The sequence below is a fragment of the Oryctolagus cuniculus genome, chromosome 11, assembly GCF_051225735.1.
Source record: "Oryctolagus cuniculus isolate XC-2025 breed Fujian yellow rabbit chromosome 11, ASM5122573v1, whole genome shotgun sequence".
Classification (NCBI taxonomy): Eukaryota; Metazoa; Chordata; class Mammalia; order Lagomorpha; family Leporidae; genus Oryctolagus; species Oryctolagus cuniculus.
In genome coordinates this window covers 117,814,106-117,826,923 of record NC_142877.1, presented here as the reverse complement: position 1 = coordinate 117,826,923, position 12,818 = coordinate 117,814,106, and the positions used below count along the sequence as shown (strand labels likewise).

At 47.5% G+C, this 12,818-nt stretch overlaps 1 protein-coding gene across 2 annotated transcripts in view; it reads right to left on the bottom strand.

Moving 5' to 3' along the window:
• The window catches only part of MEI1 (meiotic double-stranded break formation protein 1), a 72,212-nt gene that overhangs the window by 32,666 nt on the left and 26,728 nt on the right, over window positions 1-12,818 (bottom strand). For both annotated transcript variants that reach the window (XM_002721403.6, XM_051834032.3), the window contains exons 12-15: window positions 9,039-9,153; window positions 6,447-6,538; window positions 5,152-5,293; window positions 3,042-3,153 (exon numbers count right to left, since the gene is read on the bottom strand). In XM_002721403.6, coding sequence (XP_002721449.4) covers window positions 3,042-3,153; window positions 5,152-5,293; window positions 6,447-6,538; window positions 9,039-9,153 — 461 coding nt within the window. The remainder of the gene's footprint in view (window positions 1-3,041; window positions 3,154-5,151; window positions 5,294-6,446; window positions 6,539-9,038; window positions 9,154-12,818) is intronic.

Below are 12,818 nucleotides of genomic sequence, written 5' to 3'. Positions count from 1 at the left end.
GGAAGGAAAGATGTGGAAGTCAGTTGTCACAATGGCTGAGAAGTGCAGTCATTCGGAAAGTCTGTAAACATTATCTAATTTAATTCTTTTTTTTTTTTTTTTGACAGGCAGAGTGGACAGTGAGAGAGAGAGAGACAGAGAGAAAGGTCTTCCTTTGCCGTTGGTTCACCCTCCAATGGCCGCCGCGGCCGGCACGCTGCGGCTGACGCACCGCGCTGATCCGAAGGCAGGAGCCAGGTGCTTCTCCTGGTCTCCCATGGGATGCTGGGCCCAAGCACTTGGGCCATCCTCCACTGCACTCCCTGGCCACAGCAGAGAGCTGGCCTGGAAGAGGGGCAACCGGGACAGAATCCGGCGCCCCGACCAGGACTAGAACCCGGTGTGCCAGCGCCGCTAGGTGGAGGATTAGCCTAGTGGGCCGTGGTGCCAGCTCATTTAATTCTCATTATTATCATCACCACGCTCTGGCTGAAGACATTGGAGATAATGTCGATACACAAGGGATGAGGTAAGAATTCCAACTCACAGAGCCAGTGTCGTGGGATAGTGGGTTAAGCTGCTGCCTGCATGCCAGCATCCCATACGGTGTCATACGCGTCTGGCTTCCTTCCTACCTCCAAGCTGCTCTTCATCAGTGTCTTGAAATTTCCTCCTCTAGACATTGAATGTTGCTCAGGATTTTATCTTGGCCCCTTCATCATCTCATTGTATATACCTCCTCCTCAAGGTGTCTTAGCTGCTCCCGCCAGAGGGCCAGCCTTACGAGAACATAGGTCTGTTTTGTTCACTGCTATATCCTTGGCTGGGATAGATCTTACAATAAATATTTGCTGAACAAATGCAAGGCTGGGCACTGAAGACATCTATTCCTGTATCTAAAGATCTCTGCCTCCCCTAACATCCCCACTGGGACCCCTTACAGACATGTCACTCGTGTTCCACACTCACCCTGATCAAACTGAGCACATCCTCCACAGCTCCCCAAATCAGATCCTCCTCCCATGAGCCTCTTCTCGCTAAAAGCACCATTACTCACCTAGATAGCAGCTGGAAGCCAAGACATTGTTCTGAACTGCTCCCTCTCCCTCATGCCCTACATCTAACTGTTCCAACCCCCAATACTGCCTTAGTTCCTGCCACCAAGCTATGTTAATGCCAAGAGGTTGAACTACTAGCCTCCAGTTTTGTCTCCCTATAACTCATCGTCCACACTGCTCCAAGAAGGATCTTTCTAAAACAGAAATTCAAGGATGTCACTCTGCTTCTTTAAGACTGAATGAAGGGGGCCAGCACCACAAAGCTGCCACCTGCAGTGCCAGCATCCCATGTGGGTACCGGTTTGAGTCCGGACTGCTCCACTTCCCATCCAGCTCTCTGCTATAGCCTGAGAGAGCAGAAGATGGCCCAAGTCCTTGGGCTCCTGAACCCATATGGGATACCTGGAAGAAGTTCCTGGCTCCTGGCTTTGGATCAGCCCAGCTTTGGCTATTGCAGCCATTTGGGGAATGAAGTAGCAGAAGGAAGACTTCTCTTTCTCTGCCTCTGCCTCTCTGTAACTCTGCCTTTCAAATAAATAAATAAACCTTAAAAAAAAAAAAAGACTGCATAAAGTTCACTGGATAAAGTCCAATTCCTCACATGGTTAATAAGGCCTTGCTTGACTGGACCCTGGCTACCTCTCCATGATAAACTTGTCACACAACACTTCCCACTATATTCTTCATTTTTTTTAAGATTCATTTATTTATTTATTTGAAAGGCAGAGTTACAGAGAGGCAGACGAAGAAAGAGAGGGAGGTCTTCCATCCACTGGTTCATTCCCCAGATGGCTGCAACAGACGGAGCTGAGCCGACCTGAAGGCAGGAGCCAGGAGTTTCTTTCGGGTCTCCCACACAGGTGCAAGAGCCCAAGGACTTAGGCCATCTTCTACTGCTTTCCCAGGCCATAGCAGAGAGCTGGATCAGAAGTAGAGCAGTTGGGACTCGAACTGGCACCCATATGGGATGCCGGCACTGCAGGCAGTGGCTTTACCCACTATACCACAGTGCTGGGCCAGCACTACATTCTATGTGACAAGAATAAAAGACAATAAATGATCATTGTAACAGACAGGCATACCATAGAGATTAAGAAAGTGCCTCTTAAACCGATTCCCTGGGTTTGAATCCTGGGTATGTGACTTTGGGCAAATGCCTTAACCTCTCTGAGTTCCAGTTTGCTCATCAGCTTGAGGATGATCACAACATGAAATTCCTAGGTTTCTCTGAGGACTAGCCTAATCAATACATATAAAGCACTTGTGCACAGTAAGAACTTAATGTTAGTTATTACTGTTAACCAGGTAACACTTACTACTATCACTCTGCTGCTTCCCTCTTCTGTTTCTGGTATCCCCCTTCCCACTCTCACCATTGCTGCCACTTTCTCAGGACGACAAGGGAGAATGATCGAGGCATTTACAGGATGAAAACAGGAGATGTGGGAAAGGAGGGCTTACACTGGATAGGGAATCAATGACTGGTTAGAGAAGGAAAGGAGAAATACACCAGGGGCTGGAGAAGACGGAAGGAATCAAAAGCCACACAGGCTCAGTTTTAGAAAGGTCCTTGGTGTGCAGTCAGATTACACCTTTCCCAGAGTGCTCTCTCCCCGGGAAGGCACTTGGCAGCACGTGAGGACAGCCTTCAGCTGTCACAATGGCCGGGGCATGCCATGCCACTCCGTGCTCAGGAGTCAGGGAAGCTTCCCACCTTGTGAGACCTGAGGGATACAGAACATGGAGGGATCAGGAAGGGAGAGTGTGGTGGGCACTCAACCAGAACCTCTGGGACTTCTCCTGGACACAGAAGTATAGATTAAGTTTGGGAAATGCCTTTCAGGACTGTGGGCTGCTGTGTATTTTCTTCCACCCAACACTGGACAAAGAATATAGATTATGAATGATACACAAACATCCATTCTACAGCATTCCCTCCATGAGTACTCCGAGCAGCTGCTCAACGCCTGCCTCAGTCCCAGCTTCCATTCGCCTACTGCCTACCGAGTTTCTTCGAGAACTTCTCCTTCATGTGGGGAACGATGACGAACAGGCTGTGCAGAACAGACAGGAAAACTTCCATCAAGGCTGGCTGAGTGGCCTGCTCCAAGTGCCTCTGTAAAGAGCCAGGAAGAAGACAGCTGACCAGGACTGAGCCTCTGAAGAAGAAAATGCGTCAATAAAAACTGGCATCAAATCTGGCAGCAGCGGACTAATCTCTTTCATCTGAAGGGCACAAGAAAGGCTGGGGAACTGGAAGTCACAAATCTACATCTGAGCCTTTGATCTGCCACTTAACAGAGTGTACAGATACCTTACCTCCCAGGGTCTCTGCTCCCAAAAAGGTTAAAATGGAATAACACGAAGACTGACCTCCCAGAAACCAATGAGGCCTAATACATGGAAAATACCTTCTGGGGCCAGTGCTGTGGCCTAGAAGGTTAAGCCACCACCTACAGTGCTGGCATCCCATATGGGTGCTGGTTTGAGTTCCAGATGTTCCACTTCCAATCTAGCTCTCTGTTAATGTGCCTGGGAAAGCAGCAGAAGACAGCCCAAGTGTTTGGGCTCCTGCCACCCATGTGGGAGACCCAAAAGATGCTCTCGGCTCCTGGCTTCAGCCTGGCCCAGCCCCAGCCGTTGTGGCCATTTGGGAAGTGAGCCAGTAGATGGAAGATCTCTCTCTCTCTCTCTGTCTCTCTCTCTCTGTCTCTCTCTCTCTCTCCTCTCTCTCTCCCCCCCTCCTCTCTTCTCTCTCCTCTCACTTCTCTCTCCTTTTTCTCCTCTCTCCTCTCTCCTCTCCCACCCTGTATCTCTGCCTTTCAAACAAATAACGTATGGTAACACTGATGTTTGTATTACTATCATAACAGTATTAATAATATAGTTTACAAAGTGACTTCCTAATTATTATCTCATGTGGTCCTTGAACAGTCATGAAACAGCCTGATGGAGTAGCACAGCTCAGATTAAGAGGAAGAAAACGGGGGTTCCAGTTCAAGCTCTGTACAAAGCCACCACCCTGTGCCCTTGGGTCAGTCACCTCCTCCCCTGTGAAAAGCTGGGGCCTCAGAGGCATTGTTCTTGTAGACACATTCCCTTTGTGTTTTAAACCAAGTTTCTTTTAACTATAAAATCAATATAAGTGCATTAAAGAAAACATATACAATACAGAAAAGTAGAAAGCAGGAACAACACAACAATGTTATGATTTACTTCTAGACCTAGATCTGACCCCTCACAGACCTAGGAGGAAGGCAGACAGATAAGGAGAGCAATGGGAGAGATCCAAGTCCCACTGTGAGTCTGCAGCCCAGGGCTCCTGACCACTGTCCCTTGTGCACAGCTGGCTCAGCGACTTCCTAAAGGAGAGCGGCTGTCTCCCCTGCCGCCGGGGGTCCTCCTGCCTGCCACCTGCTGTTCCCAGCACGTGCCCTTCTTTGACTCACAGGACTCACAGGAGGCCCAAACCTGGCGCGGGAGAGGACTCACCCAAGGTCACCTGGAGAATCCACAGCTCTAGGCCCTGCTCTTCCTACCATCTCAATCTCCGGTCAGCTCAAAACACAGCTCTCTTTTCAGAACCAGGTCTCTCTTCAGAGTGGTTGTCTACTCATTTTACAGAACACACATATGTGTTTCTTCCTGGAGCTTAGATCACAGACATTCACCACTGCTCATTACTAAACAAAGAACCAAGGACACCTAGGGCACCTGAAGTCGCAGGTTCAATCCCGGCACTGTAATGTATTTGCTTTGTAACCACAGGACTATGACAACCTCATCTATAAATTGGGGAAAATCATAGCACCCATTTCCCAGGGTCATTAGATGGATTAAGCTAAGTAACAAATATAAGGTACCTACCACTCCATAAACATTACCTATATCTTCTGTTACTATGACTGCTTCTTACTTTTTCTTAAGAGGTGTCTGTTAATTTTATAATGAAACACTATATTTTTAAAACCAAAGAATAGGTGGCTGCTAGAATGACACTGAAGCCCTCAGCAAGGCCAGCTGAGCTGTCATGGTCTGTGCCTCTCAGCCTGGCTCACCCTCACATTCTTCTCTGCCCCAAGTTTCACGCAGAACATGAGTAAGAGGAACCCACCATCACCATGGGGATACACAGAGAGTCACAGACACTGAGAAGAAACTCTGAGAAGGCTTCCAACGTGTCTTCTTTCTCGGCGCTTGGAGCTGTGAATGGATTCTCCTGGGCCAAAGGCTCACTCTGGAACTCCACAGCCAACCTGAGGAACCAATATGTGAGTATGTCTGCTACCCTACCACCTGTGCAACACGAAAGTCAGAAGCACCCTCCAAGGGACAGGTATTTGGCCTCGCAATTAAGATGCAGTTAGGATGCCCACGTCCACCTCTGGCTCCTGACTCCAGCTTCCTGCTAACGCAGACCCTGGGAGGCAGAGGTGATGGCCCCAGTGACCGGGTTCCCACCACACATTGGGGAGACCTGGATTGAGCTCTCAATTCTCAGCGTCATCCTGGCTCAGTCCCAGACATTAAAGGCATTTGGGGAGTGGGCCAGCAGGTGCAAGCTTCCCCTCTCTGTCTGTCTGCCTCAAACCAAAGTTTCAAGAAAGGAAGAAATATCCTTGCAGTGGGATGCCTGAGCTCCAGATCCGGGAAAACATCCTTAATATCAGATGGAGAGGATTCAAGAGACCTCACTGAGGAGACCTGGTCCTTGGTTACCCCTCCAGTCTCTTGCTCCCCACCCCTCCCCATGACTCTTCCACCCCACCACATGTGCTTCCCTGGATATGCCATGTTATCTGATGCTTCACATCTCTGTCTTTAAATATGCTGCTCTCTCTACCTGGAATACATCTCCTGGAAGGTGATGTTTCTTAACAACCTACCAAATTCCACGTATACTATCCTGGGGGAGGCAGGGGCCGGCATTGCTGTTTAACAGGTAAAGCCACTGCCTGCAGCACCAACATGCCATAATGGCATGTTCCAGCTGCTCCACTCTTGATTCGGCTGCCTGGAAATGGCCTGGGAAAAGCAGCAGAAGATGGCTCAAGTGTGTGGGCCCCTGCCATGCACATGGGCGACTCCTAGCTCCTGGCTTCAGCCTGGCCCAGTGCTGGCCATTGCGCCATCTGAGGAGTGAACTAGAGGATAAAAGATTTCTATCTCCATATCTTCCTCTAACTCTTTCAAAACAAACAAATAAATATTTTAAAAAAAGAAATATCCTACCCCAGCACCCTGTCCTTCAGCTTCCTTCACACACCCTCAGTCCCCACCCCAAGCAAAAGCGTCTCACTGTGAAGCAGAGCGTCGGAAATCAGGTTCTGCTTGCAGAACTCCATCCTGTCTGAACTCCTTGCATCCCCACCCTCCACACAACCACCCCAAACCACAGAGGGCCCTTACCTGCAGGCATTTCTAAAGCCCTCCAGAGTGCTCAGGAGGAACCTCCCCCTCTGAAAAATGGCCTTCTCTGAATCCCTATTGGAGGCATGGCCCTGAGGTGGGAAGGAGAGAGAAGAAACTCTGGTCAAATACTTATCCTGTGTGCCAACCTGTGCTTGGAGGACTACAGACCTCCTCCACTTCTACTGCAGACTGATGTGCCCATACACCCAAGATCTTGCGTATAGGCTTACAAATATAATAGCACCTTCAAAATACAGTGGGGGCAGGGGCAGTGTGTGGCACAGCAGGCGAAGCTGCCGCCTGCATTACCAGCATCCTATTTGAGTGCCGGTTCAAGTCCCGGATGCTCCACTTCTGATCTAGCTCTTTGCTAATATGCCTGGAAAAGCAGCAGAAGATGGCCCCAGTACTTGGGCTCCTACCACCCATGAGGAAGACTAAGATGGAATTCCTGGCTCCTTGCTTAAGGCTTCCCCAGCCCTGGCTGTTGTGGCCATTTGAGGAATAAACCATGGGTAGAAGATCTCTCTGTCTCTCTTTCTCTATATAAAACTCTTTCAAATAAATGAGTAAATCTTTTAAAATGAACTAAAATATGGGAGCAGGGAAAACTTAACTACTCATGTCCTTGTGAACCACAGGGCTGGCTCTTGGTCTATTATATGCAGGAAGCTGTCACGTTAGTTAACTAGCTATGTCTGTATTAGCTGGTACAAACACAAGAAAATCTCCCCATTCCATCAGGTATGAAGAGCTTAGGTTCTTTTTTTTTCCTAAAGATTTATCTATTTATTTGAAAGGCAGTGTTACAAAGAGGCAGAGAGAGAGAGAGAGGGAGGGAGGGAGGAAGGGAGGGAGGGGTCTTCCATCCACTGGTTCACTCCTAATTGGCTGCAACGGCTAGAGTTGCACCGATCCAAAGCCAGGAGCCAGGAGCTTCCTCTGGGTCTCCCATGTGGGTTCAGGGGTCTAAGGACTTGGGCCATCCTCCACTGCTTTCCCAGGCCACAGCAGAGAGCTGGATCAGAAGTGGAGCAGCTGGGACTTGAACTGGCACATATGGGATGCTTGCACTTATGGCGGCAACTTACCCGCTACACCACAGCACCAGCCTCGAGCTTAGTTTCTAAAGTTAACATATTCTAAAGACATATTCAAAGTTCACACTGACGGCATCTTTCCTGGTATCCTAAGTCCAGAGATAATTTAAAGCCAACCACTGGGCCAGTACTGTGGCACAGCAAGTAAAGCCACCATCTGCAGCACCAGTGTCCCATATGAGTGCTGGCTCAAGTCCCGGCTGCTCCACTTCTGATCCCGCTTCCCGCTAATGTGTCTGGGAAAGCAGTGGATGACGGCCCAAGTGTTTGGGCCCCTACACCCACATGAGCCCTGGAAGAAGCTCCTGGCTCAGCCCTGGAGTAAACCAGCAGATGGAAGATACCTCTCTCTCTCTCTGTCTCTCAGTAACTCTGCCTTTCAAATAAATAAATAAATCTTAAAAAAAATCATAACACACTGCACATCAGACAGATTCTTTCCAAGATTCCACTGATTTCAATCATATATAATTTTGTGAACACATTTATCATATCTGCCTAGATGACATAAAGAGACAAAACAAGTAATAGGCTTGCATGCAAACACTTTGGGATTTACTATTCAGATTCAGGTACTATTAATTTTGGATCTTGGGGAAAAATTATTAAACCTCTGTGGTTTCAGTTTCCTCATCTGTAAAAACATCTTAAGGAGATTAATCCCTAAGCCTTACAGTCAGGAAAAAAAAACTCATTGTAGGCATGTGCACACAAGAAGAAGCTATATAATGGCATACACAGGCAAAACAATGTACCAGTTTGTCTTTATTATTTATTTTTTTTTTGACAGGCAGAGTGGACAGTGAGAAAGAGAGACAGAGAGAAAGGTCTTCCTTTTGCCGTTGGTTCACCCTCCAATGGCCGCCGCGGCCGGCGCACCGCGCTGACCCGAAGCCAGGAGCCAGGTGCTTCTCCTGGTCTCCCATGAGCTGCAGGGCCCAAGCACTTGGGCCATCCTCCACTGCACTCCCGGGCCACAGCAGAGAGCTGGCCTGGAAGAGGGGCAACCGGGACAGAATCCGGCGCCCCAACTGGGACTAGAACCCGGTGTGCCGGCGCCGCAAGGTGGAGAATTAGCCTAGTGAGCCGCGGCGCTGGCCCCAGTTTGTCTTTCAAACATATCATAGGGGCTGGCATTGTGGTACAGTGGGCTAAGCTGCTGCCTGTGATGCCTGCATCCAATATGGCTGCCAGCTTAAGTCCCAGCTGCTCCACTTCCGATCCAGCTCCCTGCTCACGTACCTGGGGAAGCAGCAGAGGACGGCCCAAGTGCTTGGGCCCCTGCACCCACATTTGAGACTCAGAATAAGCTCTGGGTTCCCGGCTTCAGCCAGGCACAGCCCTGGCCATTGCAACCATTTGGAGAGTAAACCAGAGAATGGAAACTCTCTCTCTCTTTCCTCTGTCTCAGGAACTCTCCATTCAAGTAAATATTAAAAAGAAATATCACAGTAAGATCTCCAGAAGAAGCAGACATGGATGCACTGACCAGGGGCCTTCTGTTCAGCGGAGCCTGGGAGAATTCCACACACCGGCCCAGCATGGCTTCAAGCAAGGCCCGCAGCTCCCTGTACTGCACAGGCAGAGCACTCTGATGATCCTTCCTGCATCCAGGGAGACAAGAGAAGGCTCGGGGTTAGGTTAAGGTACTCTCAAGACACCGCTAGCCTCTCAGGCAATGGGCGGCAGTGTGGTGGATCAGGCTCAGGGTCCGATCTCACAAAAGTCCTTGCTCCTGCTCTTAAGCAGCTGTACAACCTTGTGCACATTCCTTACTCTCTCCCACCATCAGTTTCCTAATCTATGAAATGAGGGTTAATAGTTCTCTCCTCATAGAATTATCCTTAAGGTCAGGGCCAGTGCTATGGTGTAGAAGGTTAAGCCTTTGCCTGCAGTGCCTGTGTCCCACATGGGCACTGGTTCAAGTCCTGGCTGCTCCACTTCCCATCTAGCTCCCTGCTAATGTGCCTAACAGCAGAAGATGGCCCAAGTACTTGGGTCCCAGCACCCATGTGGGAAACTCAAAAGAAGCACCTGGCTCCAGGCTTCAGCCTGGGCCAGCCCCGGCCATTGCGGCCATTTGGGGAGTGAACCAGCAGATGGAAGACCTTTCTCTCTGTCTCATTCTCTTTCTATCTCTGCCTTTCAAATAAATAAGTCTTTTAAAAAATTATCTTGAGGTGTGGTGGGAATGCAAACTAGTAAAGCCACTATGGAAGTCAGTCTGGAGATTCCTCAGAAACCTGAATATAACCCTACCATACAACCCAGCCATACCACTCCTTGGAATTTACCCAAAGGAAATTAAATTGGCAAACAAAAAAGCTGTCTGCACCTTAATGTTTATTGCAGCTCAATTCACAATAGCTAAGACCTGGAATCGACCCAAATTCCTATTAACAGTAGACTGGATAAAGAAATTATGGGACATGTACTCTATAGAATACTATACAGCAGTAAAAAAAAAAGAAAAAAAAAAAAAAACAATGAAACCCAGTCATTTACAACAAAATGGAGGAATCTGGAAAACATCATGCTGAGTGAAATAAGCCAGTCCCAAAGGGACAAATATATGTTCTCCCTGATCGGTGACAACAAACCGAGCACCAAAAAAGAAACCTGTTGAAGTGAAAGGGACACTATGAGAAACAGTGACTTGATCAGCCCTTGTCCTGACTGTTGATAAACAACTTAATACTTTATCCCTTTTAGTATTTTTTTTGTCCTATTTAGTACTATTGGTTGAACTCTGTAATTAACACATAATTATTCTTAGGTGTTTAAATTTAACTGAAAAGTGGTCTCTGTCAAATATAAGAGTGGGAATAAGAGAGGGAGGAGATGTACAATTTGGGACATGCTCAATCTGACTTGCCCTAGATGGTAGAGTTAGAAATGTGCCAGGGGATTACATTTCAATCCCATCAAGGTGGCATGTACTAATGCCATCTCACTAGTCCAAGTGATCAATTTCAGTTCACAATTGATCCTAATGATAGGTCTAAGAGTCAAAGAGATCACATAAACAAGACTAGTATCTGCTAATAATAACTGATAGTATTAAGAAGGAGAGAACGATCCAACATGGGAAGCGAGATACACAGCAGACTCAGAGAATGGCAGATGTCCTAAACAGCACTCTGGCCTCAGAATCAGCCTTTAAGGCATTTGGATCTGGCTGAAGAGCCCATGATAGTAATTTAGGCATGAAAAGCCAAGACACTCTGGCAAAAAAAACCTAAATGAAAGATCCCTGCGAGTGAGATCCCAGTGGAAAGAATGGGCCATCAAAGAAGGAGGTACTTTTCTCTGAAGGGAGGAGAGAACTTCTACTTTGACTATGACCTTCTCTAAATAAGATCGGAGTCAGTGAACTCAAAAGGCTTCCATAGCCTTGGCAACTCATGACAAGAGCCTAGGGAGATTACTGACGCCATAAACAAGAGTGTCAATTTGTTAAGTCAACAACAGGAGTCACTGTGCACTTACTCCTCATGTAGGATCTCTGTCCTTAATGTGTTGTATAATGTGAATTAATGCTATAACTAGTACTCAAACAGTATTTTACACTTTATTTTTCGGTGTGGGTGCAAACTGTTGAAATCTTTACTTAATATATTCTAAATTGATCTTCTGTATATAAAGATAATTGAAAATGAATCTTAATGCAAATGGAATGAGAGAGGGAGCGGAAAATGGGAGGGTTGCAAGTGGGAGGGAAGTTATGGGGGGAAAAGTCATTGTAATCCATAAGCTGTTCTTTGGAAATTTATATTTATTAAATAAAAGCTAAAAAAATTATCTGAGGGTCAATTAAATAATGAATGCCAAGCACTCATCTCAATGATTAATTCATAAGAAGTCTCTATGTATGCCAGCCATGACTATTATTATTATTATTATTATTGACACAGAGGGTTTCTGAGTAGGACCTCCTACTGAAAGAAGCACCTAGAAACGAAGGTGCATCAAAGACAGAATGGCCACTGCTCTCAAATGGGTGACAAGCTGTCCTGAGGAAAAGATCAACCTCCACAGAGAACACCAGGATCAACAGGTAAATGTTTCCAGATCCAGATTTTATTTCAGTATATGGAAGAATTTCCTGAGAATCAAAACTTTATAGAGGTAGAGGAGACTACTTAGGAAGAAGTTCTCATCTGTGAGATTATAAGATGACTGGAAAAATACTTCTGGAGATTCAATCATGACTGTGCAGTAAATGTAGACAGGTACCTGTGGTGGAATGAGAAGGCCAGGCCAAGATGGCCGCTGGCAACAGAAACTGCCTGGCAACAGGCTGTGATTGGATGGCTTTGGAAACTGCCTGGCAAAAGGCTGTGATTGGTTAGGGCACTGTGGCTGGCACTGCGCCGATCTGAAGCCAGGAGCCAGGTGCTTCTCCTAGTCTCCCATGGGGTGCAGGGCCCAAGCACTTGGGCCATCCTCCACTGCACTCCCGGGCCACAGCAGAGAGCTGGACTGGAAGAGGAGCTGGACTGGTCAGAATCCGGCGCCCCGACCGGGACTAGAACCCAGGGTGCCAGCACCACAGGCGGAGGATCAGCCTATTGAGCAGCGGCTCTGACTTTCAAATAAATAAATAAATCTTTAAAAAAAATATGAATGAATGACTACTTGACAGGGTATTTGGTTTCCTAGGGCTGCTGTAATAAATTACCACAAACTGAGCAATGCAAAACAGAAGTTTATTCCCTCACAGTTCTGGATGCCTCCCTCTAAAGTTCTTGAGAAGAATCTTGCTTCATCTCTTAGCTTCTGGTGGGTGCCACCAACCTGTGGCATTCCTTGGCTTGTCACTAAATTGCCCTACATTCTGCCCGTCTTCACATGGCCATCTTCTCTCTGTGTCTATGCTGCTGTTTATCCAGATACCAGGCATTGGATTTGGAGCCCCTGAAAGATGACTTTCTCTTACCTCAATGATCGTTTTTTAAAATTTACTTAATTTTTTGAAAGGCAGAGTCACAGAGAGGCAGGGACAGAAAGAGAGAGAGGCCTTCCATCAGCTGGTTCACTCCCCCAAATAGCTGCAATGGTCAAAGCCAGGAGCCAGGAGCTTCTTCCAGGTCTCCTACATGGGTGCAAGGGTCCAAGAACTTGGGTCATCTTCTACTGCTATCCCAGGCCATAGCAGAGAGCTGGATCAGAAGTAAAACAGCTGGGATTCGAACAAGCAACCATAGGGGATGCCAGCACTGCAGGCAGTGGCTTTACTGGCTATGCCACAGTGCCAGCCCCGATTACA